At 37.8% G+C, this 21,736-nt stretch overlaps 1 protein-coding gene and 1 non-coding gene across 2 annotated transcripts in view; one reads left to right on the top strand and one right to left on the bottom strand.

The window, feature by feature from the left end:
- Window positions 1–21,736, top strand: part of CFAP47 (cilia and flagella associated protein 47) — a 546,463-nt gene that overhangs the window by 302,810 nt on the left and 221,917 nt on the right. The window contains 4 exon segments of the mRNA XM_089904937.1: window positions 1,700–1,812; window positions 10,279–10,300; window positions 10,303–10,437; window positions 20,910–20,998. Of these exon segments, the coding sequence (XP_089761063.1) occupies window positions 1,700–1,812; window positions 10,279–10,300; window positions 10,303–10,437; window positions 20,910–20,998 (359 nt within the window).
- LOC115802258 (small nucleolar RNA SNORA3/SNORA45 family) lies at window positions 20,406–20,535 on the bottom strand. Its single transcript, XR_004022677.1, has one exon. It is a non-coding gene; the product is annotated as a small nucleolar RNA SNORA3/SNORA45 family (small nucleolar RNA).

Here is a 21,736-nt window from a genome sequence, read left to right as displayed (position 1 = left end):
TAAATTTCATTCAAGAAAATCACTGATTTGGAAATTGCTGAGAATCTATGGCATAGTTTGCCCATATGCATCAACACGGTAAATGGCAGTGCCTAAGTAGTAGAATGTCATTCTTAACAACCCTTTCAACCTTCCAGTATAAAGAAAAATCTCAAGAAACGGCTACTATAATTGAAAAAGTATTTTTGTAGCTATGTGTCACAAATAGAATACTGGGACCATTAAACAGTATAATGATCAGTGAAAAAATGTAGAGTGCAGTGATTTTCTGAGATACTTTTAAAAGCAATAGAACTATCTTTTTTTTTTTTACTTTTTGAAACAAAATTTACACAGGAGCACAATAGTTAAAGAATGGCTGTCATTGCAAAAGGAGAATTGAGGTTCCAAAACTTGCTTTCTTTCCTTGAACAGCTTTCCCTTCTCCCCATCTACCACTCACATGACCCCTACATGAAATCCTGGAGTTGGGTGGAATAATCTGACCACAGATGGGCCCTATGCCTTTGCATCATTTATTTATTTATTTATTTATATATAAATTTATTTGTGTGTGTGTGAGACATAATGAGAATGAGTAGCTTTCTTCAGATCTCACGGCTGGTTATGGAAGTTCCAAAACTATAAACCAGTAACAGTTCATAGTACATCTACTATTATTTTCAACATTTCCTTCCAGAAAATGGAAATTAGCTCTCTGTGACTTAAAATCACTAGATCTGTTAATTAATACTTTAAATGCACACATACGTACATTAAAAATAAGACACTAGAGGAGTCTTGCCTCGATTGTTACTGAGATCTGTAAACAGGTAAACAACATGAGAGCCCCAAATTTGAGGGTAAACAAAGGGTGGAAACTCTTCGGCAACAACTTACTTGTCTTGGTGGTTACCAGAGTTCTTATTGAAATATAAAAGTAGTTAATTTATCTTTCAACAGATGTCTACCATATTCTATCTATGACTATAGTTCCTGGACTGCCTACGTGCTGTCACCTTTTCCTTACTCTAATTTGGCCAACCATTCACTTCCCTCAGGTCTTCTCTGTCCTCTGGGTCAGTACTTTCCATGATAACTCTGTGTCGTTCTAATGTGTATTTTTTTTAATCCCCATTATATTCTGCATAAACACTTATATACTCACATTTTTCATGAAATGCTCTCTAAAAATGAAGTAACTCACTCTCAAATATTCTCCATATCTTGGCATCAGGAAGGAAGGGACAGCCAACCCTTAGCTCTACTACCACTTCTAGATGAGGCCACCACCGTTTTCAGCCTTGACCTCTGATACTAAACCTACACTCCTTATAATGCTTTCTACACTGAGCAGCCAGAGTAACCTTTTTGTAAATTGGATTATGTAAGTTCTCTGTTTCAAATTCTTTAAAGATTTCCCTTTGCAGTACAGTTAAAATCCAAGTTGCTAACTTTGGATTTCATATCTTCAAAGATCAGGTGTTCTTACATCTGTAATTTCCTTGACTGGTAGCTCTTTCTCCCTGCCCACTTCTGGAAAAAAAACAATAATACACACACACACTATCTTTGAACACAAATTCTGCTTCCTTCCAGTTACTACCCTAGGAGTAAGTATTTTCATGATTAAAATATATAACTCTTTGATAAAAATAAGAAATGTTAAGTTATATATTTTTAAAATTCATGATCTCATTTATACTCTTCTTCAACATAGATTCTACTGAAAAATTCAAGCTTGAAAAACTTAGTGTATAATGCTACAATTATCGGAAGAGATGCCACTGACTTCTCCCTCTCCCAAGGGAATGTTGTGACATTGTCTCCAAAGTAAGTGTTTTTTTTCTTTTAATTTTGCTTCACTGAACATATCAACCGTAGAGATTTAATGTGTGTTATAATTACAAAAGAGCGAGCTGGATTTGTTTTTTTTTTAAATAAATTTATTTATTTTATTTATTTATTTTTGGCCGAGTTGGGTCTTCATTGCTGCTTGAGAGCTTTCTCTAGTTGCAGAGAGCAGTGGCTACTCTTTTCGTTGTGGTGCACAGGCTTCTTATTGCGGTGGCTTCTCTTGTTGTGGATTATGGGCTCTAGGCACATGGGCTTCAGTAGTTGTGGCTCCCAGGCTCAGTAGTTGTGGCTCGCAGGCTCTAGAGTGCAGGCTCAGTAGTTGTGGTGCACGGGCTTAGTTGTTCCGCGGCATGTGGAATCTTCCCAGACCAGGGCTCGAACTGGTGTCCCCTGCATTGGCAGGTGGATTCTTAACCACTATACCACCAGGGAAGTCCCTGGATTTGTTTTTAACAGATATATATGTGTAATGAAAAGATTGCCACTGCTGATATAGGTAAGTTATTCATATGTTACTGAGATTTCTCACCAATTTTGTTAAAACAGTTCTAACAATATAAAGCATTTACTTTTTATGTATGCATTTAATTTTAGTTTATTTTGCATGCATATGGTCCGTAGAGAATAGCCTCTAAGTTCTTTATGTACTACAGTCCCAGTCCAGGAAACTGGAACCAGTGTGTGCTAAATATATATATATATATATATATATATATATATATATATATAATATTTAGTTGTTTCTGATTATAAATGCACTTCGTGCTCATTGTAAAAATTTAGAAACTATGAAAGAATGAAGAAAAATAAAAGTAAAGACTAAAAATCTTACCTCAAAGATACCCCCAATGTTTCCATTTTTCTCTATCGCTTCATAATCATTGTATATTTATGTATGGATGTATACATACATGTACACTCCCAAATTGTGATGATATTCTATATAGTCTCATTTTTATTTGATTCTGTTCACACGATACTTGTTTAATGTTTCAATTACTAGCCCATTCTAAAAAATAAGGAACAAATGAAAGCCTCAGGGAATAGTCTTAAGAAATTAAATACGAGCATAATATATAATTCTTCCTAGATCAACAAATCCTACTTCATATATTAATGTGTTAATGATGGCAAATACTCTTATTACATATTACAACGATGATATGAGAATAGCTGTGTCAGTACCACAGGAGTTGACAGATTTGATAACCAGTAATGGTCTTTAACCAGTCTTAAATTTTAGTCATTGTCTTTGTATTCAATTACTTTTTCCTTGTACAAAGCAACAGACTATAACTGCCAATTATCTTTTTGGTTTTTGAACTATACCTTAAACTGAATTACTTTTCACATGTAGTCTTTATTACTTCTAATATATCAAACACAGAAATAATTGGAAATGGGAGACAACTTTAATAGTATTTAAAATACGAAGAAACCCAGTTACAGTAGTACATTTGACTTGTGTCATTAGCCTCTGTTCATTTTCTTCACTTGCTGCTCCATGCTAAAGGAGTATATAATTTATAAAATCTGAATATTCATTGTTGAGACTATATCCAGATTGAATTAAATATGAGAAAAACAATTCTCCACTCACCTCTATCTATATTATAAATCAAATCCCAGAATAAAACTCTTTGTAAAAACAGCCCATTTGTTTTCCAAGTTATATTTCTTATACGTCTGTTATAAAACACAACTTTGGTAATACAAATTCATTTGGACATTGTCACAGAACCATTTGTCTTCCCTCAGGACTTTGATAAATGATCTCTTCTCTGCCCTTCAAATAGGATGATACAAGTGAAAAGAATTAAGTCCCCCCTGACCCTTTGTTCACTCATAAACCTGATAGCCTCTTCCAGTATTTCAAAGTTCTCATGATGTGGAAATTCTTCCTAACAACCACACTAAACCTCTGATGTCGTAGCTTAAGACCATTTTTCTTGTTAGTTAAATTAACAATTAAATTTATAGTTTCTATTATAAATGTAAAACCTGTATACCTGCATTGTTGAAAATTTGCACTTAACAGAAAAATGTAAAGAGGAGAACAAAAATTGTCTAGAATTCCATCAGATAAACACATTTAATTTATTCATTTCTTTCCAGTCTTTTTATATGAACAAGTATGTGTTTATTATAGCATATGTATAATTAGATGTTTACAAAGTAAATGTATTATATATATAAATATTAAAACAATATATGTTAAACATTTGTTATGTATGAAATCTATATAGCATACACTTTTTTGTACCTTTTCATATTTAATCATTCTTGCAACCATACTAGTGTCCTCGTTTTACAAAACAAGACATTGGGCACAGAGACATTAAATCATTTGCCCAATTTTCCCTGCTATTAAATGGTGAAATAAAGATTCAAAACCAGCCAATGTAAATCCAGAGTTAGTACTCTTATTAAACTAACACCTGCCATACTGTGTGTCTGTGTTTGTGTATATCATATTCATACAGAGCCCTTGGCATTCAGTGAAATGTGACTTTGACTATTTGTAAGAAATCCTGAAGATCCATGACATGTAATTATATCATTTTTGCTTCTCCAGGAGCTGGTTTGTGAGAACATCTCACTTGGGTGAACGTAATTCCCATTAATTTCTCAGCGGTGCTTTTTTCTTTTTATTCACCATTGTACCTTTAATGGTCTGCATCAATATAGACATATTTATGAATATTAGCTTCTTGAGGTTTTTAACACATGCCAAGTGAACGTTAACTGACCATATATCCATGTACACTTATACATGTAATCATGAATATATGTATTCATATTTTGACCATATTGTACATGTACATATATTCTTGTTTTCAACTTCTTTATCTTTTTTAATCAAAATTTAATTTGAATCTGCTTTAACAACTCAGATACAGAAGAGTTTAACATGCAAAGGAAATCCTTCTCCCCTCATATTCCCATCTCCAGAGATCCAATTCTTTTTTTTTTTTTTTTGCGGTATGCGGGCCTCTCACTGTTGTGGCCTCTCCCGTTGCGGAGCACAGACCCCGGACGCGCAGGCTCAGCGGCCATGGCTCACGGGACCAGCCACTCCATGGCATGTGGGATCTTCCTGGACCGGGGCACGAACCCATGTCCCCTGCATCAGCAGGCGGACTCTCAACCACTGCGCCACCAGGAAAGCCCAAAGATCCACTTCTTGAGTGCCTACTTTTAACTCTTTCAACTATGTCTAATTTTAGTTCTTCCAATGGTTACCTCCATAAATATAAATAATCTATATATCTTTGCCAGTGTTTTTATTATGTCAGCTTCAGAAATAATGTCTTGACATATAGCTATATTTGATGGTCTTGCTTACTTATTCCTCTAGATGGATCACCCTCCCACCAAACATCACTAGTTTTATCCTCTGTTCATTACTGTTCCAAGAGTAAAAATGTGTTTTGTAAATATTTCTTATGCAATCAGTGTACAAAGCATCTTTTGATGCTTTTTTTAAGCTGAGAAAATAAATTCTAAAGAAGTGAGTAAATTTAATCCTTCCTTCAAGTATACCACATTCTAGAGCACTTTACCTTTCATTCTTATTTGGACTGAGTGCTTTCCAGACCTACTGAAGAGCTTAGTATTGGGCACTCTATATTTCTCTTTGGATAGAAACTAATATCCTTCTCTTTCTTAGTGTACTCACTTATTTACTAAAAACTTCCTTTATGAAACCTTCTAATAAAAAGTATGGGAGAGGTAAATTTCCTAAAATTTTTATTTTTAGGCATGTCTTTTGACTACATTTACACTTGATTTATTTTTTGCTTCCTATATTTTTCCAAGATGAAAAGGTTTTTCCTCATAACTCTTGAGATAATTGTTCCACTTGCCTCATGGTATTCAGTATTGGTGATGAGAAAGTCTACTATAATTCTGTTTTCCCACACCTCTGGACATTTTTAGGATCTTCCATTGTGTTGTGATATTGTTCCAGAATGCATCAAGGAGGGACTTTTTTTTTTTTTTTTGCGGTACGCGGGCCTCTCGCTGCTGTGGTCTCTCCCGTTGCGGAGCACAGGCTCCGGACACGCAGACTCAGTGGCCATGGCCCATGGGCCCAGCTGCTCTGCGGCATGTAGGATCTTCCCAGACTGGGGCACGAACCCGCGTCCCCTGCATCAGCAGGCGGACTCTCAACCACTGCGCCACCAGGGAAGCCCAAGGAGGGACTTTTTAAATTCACTATCTGGGTGCACAGTGAGTCCTTTAATTATGAACTTGTTTTTCATAAGCTCTGAAAAGTTCTCTTAAATAATTTCTTTCATCATTCTCTCCCCTCCATTTTCATTGTTCTCATTTTCCAACCTTTAGTTGTTGGATACTACCTGTTAATTGGATCCTCTGTATATCTTATCTTATCACTCATATTTTTCAGCTCATTGCTTTTTTCTCTCTTTATCAACAAGCCTTCTTTTCCAACTGTTTCCTTTAGGAGAGAGAGAGATAGATAGATAGATAGATAGATAGATAGATAAATAGATAGGTGATCTCCTATATATATTTGTAAGAATACTTTCTTTTGCATTGAGTATCTCTATTTTATAGCATCCTGTTCTTAAACTGGAGTTATAATATCTTAATAAGCATCTCTGATTTTTGTATTCTGACTTTTACATTCTCATCTATGACCTGTGTTATTTTTATTTTCTTTGAGATCAGTCAGTATGTTTGTTTATCTTGGTCTCAGTGATATAAAAATATCTTTTTAGACTAAATAATTTAGAAGACTTTGGTTTTTACACATAGGGTTCAGAAAATATTTTATTTTCTTTAAAAAATCTATAGGTTTATCATTATCAGATATTATATAATTATCTATGTGCACCATATCCTGTCTTAGATTCTGTCTGAATCATGATTAATAATGGCTCTTTCTGCCAGTTGTGGATTTAAATTCCCTGAGATATCATTTATATAGAAAAGATTAAACAGCTATACCAGCATATAAAAAAACATTTCTGCATCTAACTTGATGACTAAATTTAGCTCTAATCATAGAGTGACTGTCATAGAAGTGAAAGTATACTTTTAGAAAACCATTCTGTTTCTTTTTTTCTCATTATTCTCATTGAGCCATCTGGGCACTGACATTGATGTGTCATATATTTATTTTCCATCCCATCCAAAAGCCATGTTGAAGTAGTCTATGAGGTACATGTAATATAAAGGAGACTTTTTTGAATGAGGGGGGGGCAATTGGAACAAAAAGAAAATAAAAGATAAAAAAATTAAGATAAAGTCCATAATTATGATATGCATCTGGAGACATAAGATACTTACCTGAAAAGGACAACCCACTTGATTCTGAAATTTCTAACACTCTCAGGAAGGAATACTGGTCATTTCCATGCTTAAATATGACTACAAAATTTATAAAAGGAATATCTATACTCAGGAGAAGCTCAAATCTTGATGGTCCTAAAACCAGCTGTTGCCTTCATAAAAAGGATACTCTATTTTAAAATGTTTTATAAAACTTAAGTATAGTTCCATAAATTTATTTACTAAGTGCATGTTATTTAGCTTATGGTCATTCTTTTTTTTTTTTTTTGCGGTACACGGGCCTCTCACTGTTGTGGGCTCTCCCGTTGCGGAGCACAGGCTCCAGACGTGCAGGCTCAGTGGCCATGGCTCACGGGCCCAGCCGCTCCATGGCATGTGGGATCTTCCCGGACCGGGGCACGAACCTGTGTCCCCTGCATCGGCAGGCGGACTCTCAACCACTGCGCCACCAGGGAAGCCCGCTTATGGTCATTCTTGAACTCCATTTTTCATCACCTTCCATGGAGAGCCCATCCATTACCTCATCCTATTGATTTTACCCAATGTATCTTAAATTTGACATCTTTCCCCTTATCTATCTCCTCTATGCTAATTTAATGTACTATCATCTTTAAACTGGGCTACTACAATAGATTCTTAAAAGGTTTCTCTGCAATCCATTCTTTATATTAGAATGGCAATAATTTTTTTGATGTAAATTTGGTCATGTTACTCTTCTGCTTAAAATATTCCAATAGCTTTTCATCACCATTAGGATATAGACTGAATATCTCAACATGGCCCATGTGGCCTTTCATGGCTGGCTCTTAGCTACATCTTGCATCACTAACACCCTTGCCCTCTAAGCTTCAGCACCACTGGCCTTTGGTAATTTCTTCAAACACATCATAATTTCTCATTTTAGAGGCCTTGGCTTGGATGCCTTCTTTCATCCCCTACAAATTCTACCTGACTCATTCTCGTCCTCCATATCCTACCTAACATATCACTTCCTCTGATATTTCAGACTACATCACACTCTCCATTATGCGCCCTTCTATCACTTCATAGCACATACATAATTTGTAATTTTCACATTTATTTTATGATGACATAATTAACGTCTGCCATATCCTATAAAATGAAAGATCCAGGAGGTCAGGAATAGTGTATTTTTTTCCCAATTACTGCATCTCCCAAACCTAAAACAATGTCTGGAACATTATAAATTATAAATATTAATTGAGTGAATGGCTTTATCTAGTAATGAATTTTGGAATATCTAGAAAAATCCTAAGTCACTCACAGGTATCCTAACACAGAGTTTGAGCCTATACACCCAAAAAAAGATCTCAAGGTCAAATATTCTTTGTTTTCAATTAAATTTAAGCCCATGAGCTTTTCATAATAGCCAAGAAAGTATCCTTTAGCAGAGGTTGAGGAGATTAGTGATATTATATCTGAATAAAATCCTCCCCATTCCTGCTGGCTGTGAGTTGTAATTTTCCCTAAGAAACAATTTTGAGAATATTTCAATTGGTTTTGAAAGTCCTCCGTTCATTTTAGTCTATGCTGCTCCCTAAACTCACCCATTTAACAGAGATTCCTCAAAGGTTCTGGGGAAGTTAAGCCAAAGTATAATGCCGAGAGAATCTATTCCCATCTCCATTCCCAACTGTGTCTATCCTAAGGGAAGGTGACAGGTGATAGTTTGTACAAAGAATAACTGTGATATGATGTATAATGCTAACTGTGCTAAAAGCCAGTGAAAAAGCAATGGTAAAAGGTCCCCACGGTTTACCACCCACAGTTGTGGCAGCAAGGCAAGGCAGAAAGACTCAGCCATTAAAGAAACATTGAGCCCATTTTTTATTCAGAGACCTCATTACTTCTATAAACAGTGAAAGCAAGAGTTAACAAAGGGGCCAGATCTCCATGTCCCTTATGCAGAATGACACCAAAACAACAGGGACCAGGTGACTGCATCATGCATGGTAGGACACCTGTTGCTGACAGCCAGTTTCATGCTGCAACTAAGCAGTTTCTAGCCTGTAACTCTACCCTGTAGGAGGATAGGCAGCAAGCCTCAGACCTCATCAGAATGTAGGAGGCAGTGAGAAACTGTCTGGTGACAGCCTCTCAGGGAAGATAGGGAGGCAAGTGAAAAATGTTCTTGTAGCAGTGCTTCCTGAAGTTCCATGCTCTTATGTTATGGGAGGATCACAGAGCTTTCTGCCAAGACTTATATCCACTGCAGTTAAGCCTTGCATGTGTGTGGCCTGTGTTGTTATGCAGGGCTGCCAGGGTGCCATGGTTGACTCATTCCCCTAGAAACTGGGAAGTAAAATTTCCGAATCCATCGATTCTTTAACCATTTTACTATGGTTTAGACTAGAAAGTTGAAGATTAAATGAGATGGACATGTTTTCCTTATTCTTTCTTTTAATTAAGTCTATCTTTCAAATAAAAGTCATGCTACTTATATACCGTTATTTTGATTTGAGGTTCGAATTTTATTTTCAACCACAGTTTTAAGTATTTTTTGAATTCTTTGTCTTTCTCATTTTTTCCTCCCTGCAATCAAAAGTCATTGATAGGGCTTCCCTGGTGGCGCAGTGGTTGAGAGTCCGCCTGCCGATGCAGGGGACACAGGTTCGTGCCCCGGTCCGGGAGGATCCCACATGCCGCGGAGTGGCTGGGCCCGTGAGCCATGGCCGCTGAGCCTGCGCGTCCCGAGCCTGTGCTCTGCACAGGAGAGGCCACAACAGTGAGAGGCCTGCATACCAAAAAAAAAAAAAGAGTCATTGATATAACTAAGAATGTGCCTAAACAGTAGCACAGAATGTCCTGTGAAATTCACAACAAAAATACATATATGATTTCCTGTGGCTAGCTCTTAGAAAATCCAGTATTCAGTAGATTATACATACATTTGGAAGTTAACTTTAGGTTTTACATACTGGATCAAGATGTTTTGACTGACAGCAATAACTAGATTGTAGGCTTTCTAAGATCTGCAACAATCTTTAACTTTATTGTAGAAGTGAGTATTTTGCAGGGTGTGGTTACTAGGCACATACACTGAATAGATGCTTGTTGTCTTTTTTCACTACAATATTTTCGTTTTTATCTTTTGTTAAATAGAAACCAAATTACTGTTTGGTTTGAACTCTGAAATTTACCAGTCGCTTCCTCCATCCTGCTGAAGCTTCACTGCTATTAATTTCAAAACCTAAGAGTGGAACAGGAGGTACTATGCTGACTTTTGCTGTCAAGGGTGAAGTCCTCAATTTTAAAGCCATCGTAAGTAAATGTTACCTATTTTATATGTTTCTGCTTTTCTCAGGCCATGGAGTGTCCCAAGCACAGCTGTTCTTCTAAGTTTCATCTCCTGGCAGCTCTTGTTCTTTGTGATCATGTGTGTATACAGACACAGATGTGTACTTACTTACATTTGCACAGTTTTTGGCTTCTGTATCTCTGATATTTTTACTTTGATACTCTTTCTTTGGAAATAAGTCTCAATTTTATAATAGAAGTTAAAGGGACTTGTGTTTTTATAAATGTTTATACAATTTTAAAGGTTACTTTCCATTTATAGTTATTATAAAATATTGGCTATATTTGCTGTGTTGCACAATACATCCTTGAGCCTATCTTACACCCAATAGTTTGTACCTTCCACTCCCCCCCACCTCTAGTAACCATTAGTTTGTTCTCTGTAACTGTGAGTCTGTTTCTTTTTGTGTTATCGTCACTAGTTTGTTATATTTTTTAGGTTCCACCTATAAGTCATATCATACAGTATTTGTCTTTCTCTGTCTGACTTATTTCTCTAAACATAATGCCCTCCAAGTCCATCTACGTGGCTTCAGATGGCAAAATTTCATTCTTTTTTATGGCTGAGTAGTATTCCACTGTGCGCACGTGCGTGTGTGTGTGTGTGTGTATATATATATATGCTGGACACTTAGGTTGCTTCCATATCTTGGCAATTGTAAATAATGCTGCTATGAACATTGGGGTGCATGTATCTTTTCAAATTAGTGTCTTCATTTTCTTCATATATGTACCCAGGACTGGAACTGCTGCATCACATGGTAGTTCTATTTCATCACATGGTAGTTCTATTTTTAGTTTTTTGAGAAACTTCCATACTGTTTTCCACAGTGGCTGCACCAACTTATATTCCCACCAACAGTGTACAAGGGTTTCCTTTTTTACATCCTCACCAACATTTGTTATTTGTGTTCTTTTTGATGGTGGCCATTCTGACAGGTGTGAGGTGGTATCTCATTATGGTTTTGATTTGCATTTTCCCTGATGATTAGCAAGGTGGAGCTTGTTTTCATGTGTCTATTGACCATCTGCATTTTGAAAGCACTTGTATTGAGTGCTATTTTAAGTTCAGCTTTTTAGGATTGTATCTATGCTTTTTATCAAGGAGCCATTCACTATACACATAGCAATTTACATGCCCTTCTGCCATGGAGACTTGTGATTTAAGTTAAAGCAGTCCCCGGGCCTATGTCTGTTTTTGTTTGAATTAAGGTTCGGTGGTTTACACAGCATAGAAAATGTTTCTCTTATAGGTACATTCATCAATTTATCTTGAGTGTACTATGGAGCAAATCCATTAGAAAGATTACTAAGACTGGCATTTAGTGAGATTTGATGATGTTCCAGGCAGAGTTCTAAGTGTTAATATCTCAAAGGATGGGGCAGAAGGATTTTTAAACCTCTGTAAAATGGTTGTGATATTGCTTTGATAGACTTTGTGTAGCCATTAGTTTGTCTAAATATTATTTTCTACCACGGATGTATGGTAAAGAAGTAAATTTATGTTGCCCGATTTCCATATGGATTACAAAGAATCGTAGGTGTGCGGTGGCTTGAGTGGGAAGAAAAGAGAATGACTCTAGTAAAGGCCACTTGTGTGAGGAGAGCATTAAGATGCTCACCTGGACAGAATGGCTTATTCGATAAGGGCACCCAGGAGAGGGAGCAGGCATTTGATTGTCACTGAGATGTGTATTGTGATCTTCTGATTTCCTCCTGAATAATGAACTCTTACACTTCCCAAGCCTCTCACACAAATTTTCTGAAACAAAACATCTCTTTGTCACACGTGTCTAAGAGACCCATGGATGGTGTTAGCGTGTCATTATCATGGCTCTGGGGCAGAAAAGCTGACACTTGGAGCTTGTGTGATCTCTGTTTACTTCTCCATCTGGCTACTCATGGTCTTACACACCAGGAAATAGTTTGGAAAACAATGGAGAAATAAGGTAAGAATATGATTAGTCTAAAAATTTGGAATTCCTAGAATCTTTTCTTTCATGGAAGTCTTTTGGGTAATTTGAGTTTCAGTTTTATATATTTGTACTTTTATTATAGTTAAAATATGTCAGTGCAGCCACCACGTTATAAACCCAGGCATGCCACAGTCACACACATTCCAACACAGATATTCTTGCACTCACACACCAGTGTGCACATGCACACACACACATACACACCTGCCCCTTCCTTATGTCATATGTATTAGGTATATATAAGATTGATTAATTTTCAAACGGAAAATCATACTCAGTCATTAACAAAATGAATATTAAGGAAATCAATTTGGGAGACACTATTGTGAAATATCATTCATTGGTTAGCATAGTACTATGGATCAGTGATGAGGAATAATCTATTTTTATTCTTTCCCACCCAGATTTTAACAGTATAATGTTTAAATAAATTAATATCGGATCACCGGGGAAGATGACGGAAGAGTAAGACGCGGAGATCACCTTCCTCCCCACAGATACACCAGAAATACATCTACACGTGGAACAACTCCTACAGAACACCTACTGAACGCTGGCAGAAGACCTCAGACCTCTCAAAAGGCAAGAAACCCCCCACGTACCTGGGTAGGGCAAAAGAAAAAAGGATAAACAGAGACAAAAGGATAGGGACGGGACCTGCACCAGTGGGAGGGAGCCGTGAAGGAAGAAAGGTTTCCACACACTAGAAGCCCCTTCGCGGGCGGAGACTGCGGGAGGCGGAGGGGGGAGCTTCGGAGCTGCGGAGGAGAGCACAGCCACAGGGGTGCGGAGGGCAAAGCGGAGAGATTCCCGCACAGAGAATCGGTGCCGACCGGCACTCACCAGCCCGAGAGGCTTGTCTCCACACCTGCCGGGGCGGGCAGGGCTGGGAGGTGAGGCTCGGGCTTCAGTCAGATCCCAGGGAGAAGACTGGGGTTGGCGGCGTGAACACAGCCTGAAGGGGTTAGTGCACCACGGCTAGCCAGGAGGGAGTCCGGGGAAAAGTCTGGACCTGCCAAAGAGGCAAGAGACTTTTTCTTCCCTCTTTGTTTCCTGATGCACGAGGAGATGGGATTAAGGGCGCTGCTTAAAGGAGCTCCAGAGACAGGCGTGAGCCATTGCTAAAAGCGCGGACCCCAGAGACAGGCATGAGACACTAAGGCTACTGCTACAGCCACCAAGAAGCCTGTGTGCAAGCACAGGTTACTCTCCACACCTTGCCTCCCAGGAGCCTGTGCAGCCCGCCACTGCCCACGTCCTGGGATCCAGGGACAACTTCCCCGGGAGAACGCACGGCGCGCCTCAGGCTGGTGCAACGCCCCGCTGGCCTCTGCTGCCGCAGGCTTGCCCCGCACTCCGTACCCCTCCCTCCCCCCGGCCTGAGTGAACCACAGCCCCCTAAGCAGCTGCTCCTTTAACCGCGTCCTGTCTGAGCGAAGAACAGACACCATCCGGCCACCCACACGCGGAGGCGGGGCCAAATCCAAAGCTGAGCCCCTGGGAGCTGTGAGAACAAAGAAGAGAAAGGGAAATCTCTCCCAGCAGCCTCAGAAGCAGCGGATTAAAGCTCCACAATCAACTTGATGTACCCTGCATCTGTGGAATACCTGAATAGACAACGAATCACCCAAATTGAGGAGGAGGACTTTGAGAGCAAGATTTATGATTTTTTTCCCCTTTTCCTCTTTTTGTGAGTGCGTATGTGTATGCTTCTGTGTGAGATTTTGTCTGTATAGCTTTGCTTTCACCATTTGATCTAGGGTACTATCTGTTTTTTTTTTTTATAAAAAATTTTTTTCTTAATAATAATTTTTTATTTTAACAATTTTATTTTAGCTTATTTTATTTTACTTTATCTTTCTTTCTTTCTTTCCTTCCTTCCCTACTTCCTTCCTTCCTTCCTCCCTCCCTCCCTCCCTCCTTCCCTCCTTCCTTCCTTCCTTCCTTCCTTCCTTTCTTTCTTTCTTTCTTTTTCTTTCTTTCTTTCTTTCGTTTTCTTTTCTTTCTTTATTTCTTTCTTTTTCTTTTCTTTCTTTCTTTATCTCTTTCTTTCTCTCTTTCTTTCTTCTTTCTTTCTTTCTTCTTTTTCTCCCTTTTATTCTGAGCCATGTGGATGAAAGGCTCTTGGTGCTGCAGCCAAGACTCAGCGCTCTGCCTCTGAGGTGGGAGAGCCAACTTCAGGACACTGGTCCACAAGAGACCTACCAGTTCCACATAATATCAAATGGCGAAAATCTCACAGAGTTCTCCATCTCAACACCAGCACCCAGCTTCACTCAACAACCAGCAAGCTATAGTGCTGGACACCCTATGCCAAACAACTAGCAAGACAGGAACACAACCGCACCCATTAGCAGAGAGGCTGCCTAAAATCATAATAAGTCCACAGACACCCCAAAACACACCACCAGACGTGGACCTGCCCACCAGAAAGACAAGATCCAGCCTCATCCACCAGAACGCAGGCACTAGTCCCCTCCACCAGGAAGCCTACACAACCCACTGAACCAACTTTAGCCACTGGGGACAGGTACCAAAAACAACAGGAACTACAAACCTGCAGCCTACAAAAAGGAGACCCCAAACAGAGTAAATTAAGCAAAATGAGAAGACAGAAAAACACACAACATATGGAGCAAGAGAAAAACCCACCAGACGTAACAAATGAAGAGGAAATAGGGAGTCTACCTGAAAAAGAATTCTGAATAATGATAGTAAAGATGATCAAAAATCTTGGAAACAGAATAGACAAAATGCAAGAAACGTTTAACAAGGACCTAGAAGAACGAAAGATGAAACAAGCAACGATGAACAACACAATAAATGAAATTAAAAATACTCTAGATGGGATCAATAGCAGAATAACTGAGGCAGAAGAACGGATAAATGACCTGGAAGATAAAATGGTGAAAATAACTACTGTAGAGCAGAATAAAGAAAAAAGAATGAAAAGAACTGAGGACAGTCTCAGAGACCTCTGGGACAACATTAAACGCACCAACATTCGAGTGATAGGGGTTCCAGAAGTAGAAGAGAAAAAAAAAGGGACTGAGAAAATATTTGAAGAGATTACAGTTGAAAACTTCCCTAATATGGGAAAGGAAATAGTTAATCAACTCCAGGAAGCAGAGACAGTCCCATATAGGATAAATCCAAGGATAAACACGCCAAGACACATAGTAATCAAACTTTCAAAAATTAAATACAAAGAAAACCTATTAAAAGCAGCAAGGGAAAAGCAACAAATAACACACAAGGAAATCCCCATAAGGTTAACAGCTGATCTTTCAGCAGAAACTCTGCAAGCCAGAAGGGACTGGCAGGACATATTTAAAGTGATGAAGGAGAAAACCTACAAACAAGATTACTCTACCCAGCAAGGATCTCATTCTGATTTGATGGAGAAATTAAAACCTTTACAGACAAGCAAAAGCTGAGAAAGTTCAGCACCACCAAACCAGCTTTACAACAAATGCTAAAGGAACTTCTCTAGGCAAGAAACACAAGAGAAGGAAAAGACCTACAATAACAAACCCAAAACAATTAAGAAAATAGGAATAGGAACATACATATCGATAATTACCTTAAATGTAAATGGATTAAATGCTCCCACCAAAAGTCACAGATTGGCTGAATGGATACAAAAACGAGACCTATATATATGCTGTCTACAAGAGACATACTTCAGACCTAGAGACACACACAGACTGAAAGTAAGGGGATAGAAAAATATTCCATGCAAATGGAAACCAAAAGAAAGCTGGAGTAACAATTCTCATATCAGACAAAATAGACTTTAAAATAAAGACTATTAGAAGAGACAAAGAAGGACACTACATAATGATCAAGGGATCGATCCAAGAAGAAGATATAACAATTGTAAATATTTATGCACCCAACATAGGAGCACCTCAATACATAAGGCAAATGCTAACAGCCATACCAGGGGAAATCGACAGTAACACATTCATAGTAGGGGACTTTAACACCCCACTTACACCAATGGACAGATCATCCAAAATGAAAATAAATATGGAAACACTTGCTTTAAGTGACACATTAAACAAGGTGGACTTAATTGATATTTATAGGACATTCCATCCAAAAACAATAGAATACACATTTTTCTCAAGTGCTCATGGAATATTCTCCAGGATAGATCATATCTTGGGTCACAGATCAAGCCTTGGTAAATTTAAGAAAATTGAAATTGTATCAAGTATATTTTGCGACCACAATGCTATGAGACTAGATATCAATTAGAGGAAAAGATCTGTAAAAAATACAAACTCATGGAGGCTAAACAATACACTACTTAATAACGAAGTGATCACTGAAGAAATCAAAGAGGAAATAAAAGAATACCTAGAAACAAATGACAGTGGAGACACGACAACCCAAAACCTATGGGATGGAGCAAAAGCAGTTCTAAGAGGGAAGTTATAGCAATACAATCCTACCTTAAGAAACAGGAAACATCTCGAATAAACAACGTAACGTTGCACCTAAAGCAATTAGAGAAAGAAGAACAAAAAAACCCCAAAGTTAGCAGAAGGAAAAAAATCATAAAGATCAGATCAGAAATAAATGAAAAGGAAATGAAGCAAACAGTAGTAAAGATCAATAAAACTAAAAGCTAGTTCTTTGAGAAGATAAAAAATATTGATAAACCATTAGCCAGACTCATCAGGAGAAAAAGGGAGAAGACTCAAATCAATAGAATTAGAAATGAAAAAGGAGAAGTAACAAATGACACTGCAGAGATACAGAAGATCATGAGAGATTACTACAAGCAACGCTATGCCAATAAAACGGACAACCTGGAAAAAATGGACAAATTCTTAGAAATGCACAACCTGTGCCAAGACTGAATCAGGAAGAAATAGAAAATATGAACAGACCAATCACAAGCACTGAAATTAAAACTGTGATTAAAAATCTTCCAACAAACCAAGCCCAGGAACAGATGGCTTCACAGGCGAATTCTATCAAACATTTAGAGAAGAGCTAACACCTATCTTTCTCAAACTCTTCCCAAATATAGCAGAGGGAGGAACACTCCCAAACTTATTCTGCGAGGCCACCATCACCTTGATACCAAAACCAGACAAAGATGTCACAAAGAAAGAAAACTACAGGCCAATATCACTGATGAACCTAGATGCAAAAATCCTCAACAAAATACTAGCAAACAGAATCCAGCAGCACATTAAAAGGATCATGCACCATGATCAAGTGGGGTTTATTCCAGGAATGCAAGGATTCTTCAATATATGCAAATCAATCAACGTGATACACCATATTAACAAATTGAAGGAGAAAAACCATATGATCATCTCAATAGATGCAGAGAAAGCTTTCGACAAAATTCAACACCCATTTATGATAAAAACCATGCAGAAAGTACGCACAGAGGGAACTTTCCTCAACATATTAAAGGCCATATATGACAAATCCACAGCCAACATCATCCTCAATGGTGAAAAACTGAAAGCATTTCCACTAAGATGAGGAAAAAGACAAGATTGCCCACTCTCACCACTCTTATTCAACATAGTTTTGGAAGTTTAAGCCACAGCAATCAGAGAAGAAAAGGAAATAAAAGGAATCCAAATAGGAAAAGAAGAAGTAAAGCTGTCACTGTTTGCAGATGACATGATACTATACATAGATAATCCCAAAGATGCTACCAGAAAACTACTAGAGCTAATCAATGAATTTGGTAAAGTAGCAGGAGACAAAATTAATGCACAGAAATCTCTGGCATTCCTATACACTAATGTTAAAAAATCCGAAAGTGAAATCAAGAAAACACTCCCATTTACCATTGCAACAAAAAGAATAAAATATCTAGGAATAAACCTACCTAAGGACAAAAAAAACCTGTATGCAGAAAGTCATAAGACACTGATGAAAAATATTAAAGATGATACAAATAGATGGAGAGATATACCATGTTCTTGGATTGGAAGAATCAACATTGTGTAAACGATTATACTACCCAAAGCAATCTACAGATTCAATGCAATCCCTATCAAACTACCACTGGCATTTTTCACAGAACTAGAAGAAAAAATTTCACAGTATGTATGGAAACACAAAAGACCCCGAATAGCCAAAGCAATCTTGAGAACGACAAACGGAGCTGGAGGAATCAGGCTCCCTGCCTTCAGACTATACTAGAAAGCTACAGTAGTCAAGACAGTATGGTACTGGTACAAAAAGAGAAAGATAGATCAATGAAACAGGGTAGAAAGCCCAGAGATAAACCCACGCACATATGGTCACCTTATCTTTGATAAAGGAGGCAGGAATGTACAGTGGAGAAAGGACAGCCTCTTCAATAAGTGGTGCTGGGAAAACTGGACAGGTACATGTAAAAGTATGAGATTAGGTCATTTCCTAACACCGTATACAAAAATAAGCTCAAAATGAATTAAAGATCTAAGTATAAGGTCAGAAACCATCAAACTGTTAGAGGAAAACATAGGCAGAACACTCTATGACATAAATCACAGCAAGATCCTTTTTGACCCACCTCCTAGAGAAATGGAAATAAAAACAAAAATAAACAAATGGGACCTAATGAAACTTCAAGGCTTTTGCACAGCAAAGGAAACCATAAACAAGACCAAAAGACAACCCTCAGAATGGGAGAAAATATTCGCAAATGAAGCAACTGACAAAGGATTAATTTTCAAAATTTATAAGCAGCTGATGCAGCTCAATAACAGAAAAACAAACAACCCAATCCAAAAATGGGCAGAAGACCTAAATAGACATTTCTCCAAAGAAGATATACAGACTGCCAACAAACACATGAAAGAATGCTCAACATCATTAATCATTAGAGAAATGCAAATCAAAACTACAATGAGATATCATCTCACACCAGACAGAATGGCCATTATCAAAATATCTAGAAACTATAAATGCTGGAGAGGGTGTGGAGGAAAGGGAACACTCTTGCACTGCTGGTGGGAATGTGAATTGGTACAACCACTACGGAGAACAGTATGGAGGTTCTTTCAAAAACTACAAATAGAACTACCATACGACCCAGCAATCCCACTACTGGGCATATACCCTGAGAAAACCATAATTCAAAAAGAGTCATGTACCAAAATGTTCATTGCAGCTCTATTTTCCGTAGCCTGTAGATGGAAACAACCTAAGTGTCTATCATCGTGTGAATGGGTAAAGAAGAGTGGCACATATATACAATGGAATATTACTCAGCCATAAAAAGAAACAAAATTGATCTATTTGTAATGAGGTGGATGGACCTAGAGTCTGTCATACAGAGTGAAGTAAGTCAGAAAGAGAAAGACAAATACCCTATGCTAACACATATATATGGAATTTAAGAAAAAAAAAATGTCATCAAGAACCTAGGAGTAGGACAGGAATAAAGACACAGGCCTAGTAGAGAATGGACTTGAGGATATGGGGAGGGGGAAGGGTAAGCTGTGACGAAGCGAGAGAGTGGCATGGACATATATACACTACCAAACCTAAAATAGATAGCTAGTGGGAAGCAGCCGCATAGCACAGGGAGATTAGCTCAGTGCTTTGTGACCACCTAGAGGGGTGGGATAGGGAGGGTGGGAGGGAGGGAGCTGCAAGAGGGAACAGATATGGGAACATATGTATATGTTTAACTGGTTTACTTTGTTATAAAGCAGAAACTAACACACCATTGTAAAGCAATTATACTCCAATAAAGATGTTTTTTTTTTTTGTTTGTTTTTTTTTTAAAGCACTTGTTATCATTTAATGAATCTCCCACCACGTGGCTTCAAGCTACCAGGACACAAGCCCCACCGACACCCTTAATCTTCTCCTCAGCTCTTCTGCTGAAGAATTTGGCTTTCACGATGACAGGCTGCTTTGGGAGCTTTCCCTTCCCCAGAACTTTGTAATAACCCAATCCACTCCATCTAGGGGCCAGGGAGAGCATGTTTCTGATCTGGGCACTCCCGGGGGCACTGACTGCCCTCGCCAGTGAATCAAGACCAGCAGATTCTCTCCGAGGACTCTAGCACACCAGGACAAGATCCAATAAAGATGTTAAAAAAAAATTGATATCACTATGTTATTTAAATGGACAGTTTTTTAGGTACTTTAAGTTTGTTTTTTATTTATTTTTTATTTTTTTTTGTGATACGCGGGCCTCTCACTATTGTGGCCTCTCCCTTTGCGGAGCACAGGTTCTGGATGCACAGGCTCAGCAGCCATGGCTCATGGGCCTAGCCACTCAGCAGCCATGGCTCACAGGCCTAGCCGCTCTGCGGCACGTGGGATCTTCCTGGACCAGTGCACGAACCCGTGTCCCGTGCATCGGCACACGGACTCTCACCCACTGCGCCACCAGGGAAGCCCAAGTTTGTTTTTTATAACTGAGGTTATTATTTTTTGTTATTATCATATTGTATGTTTTATATATATTTTTTACCTTAGGCAAGTATAAAATGCAGATCTCCGTGTTATAAATGGAAAGAAATCATTGTGAATGTTAAAAATCCCTTCCACACTGCTTGGGACTTCAGGTAAGTTATTGTTTTGACATAAATTCATTGCAATTAGCCATATTGAATCTTAAGAGAAGTATGTATTTTTCTTCAACATGAACTGTTTTGAGGAGAAATTTTATATATTTACATTGCTATAAATTTATAAGCATCAGCAGGTAAAATAGAACAAATAATGAAGGTAAATCAGTTTTCCTTGAAATGCTATTTGATCTCTACAAAGATAAGGCTGACGATATCAAATTTATGAATTTTGTCTCTAAGCTTTCTGTTTATTGACATTTACAGTTCTTTCATTTTTTAAAATTTATAATTAATAGACTTTTTAACTTCTAATTTTATCCTATCTGTTAATTTCCAAAAGTGAAATGTTGATTCAAGCGGAAAATTTATTTTTACCTAAAGCATCATGATTAATTCAAACTGCACATTAAACGTGCATTTGTGCATCTTGAGATTTAGCAACAACAGTAACAACAGCATATATTTGAAATTAAAAGACAATAAATTGCTTAAGTATTATTTAAGGTCGCAAGTAGAAAAATGTCTTTCTATAAATTTACATATAAATTTACCTTACGTATCACTTAAATTATGAACTCTGTTTCCACCAGCTTTAAAAATCAGATCCTTACAGCAGTACTTGTGTTGAGACTAGAAGTTGTATGTATGCTTATTATTTTAGTAGTTGATAATTTCCAGTTTTTAAATCACTATATGTCTAGGCTTTTGGTAATTTCTTATTAACAATATCAT

The sequence above is a fragment of the Delphinapterus leucas genome, chromosome X (assembly GCF_059928025.1).
Source record: "Delphinapterus leucas isolate spDelLeu-1000000601 "Yukka" chromosome X, BTC_Dleu_Yukka2, whole genome shotgun sequence".
NCBI classification, from domain to species: Eukaryota; Metazoa; Chordata; class Mammalia; order Artiodactyla; family Monodontidae; genus Delphinapterus; species Delphinapterus leucas.
Note: the sequence above shows the minus strand (reverse complement) of the source record. Positions and strands in the feature narration are given on the sequence as shown.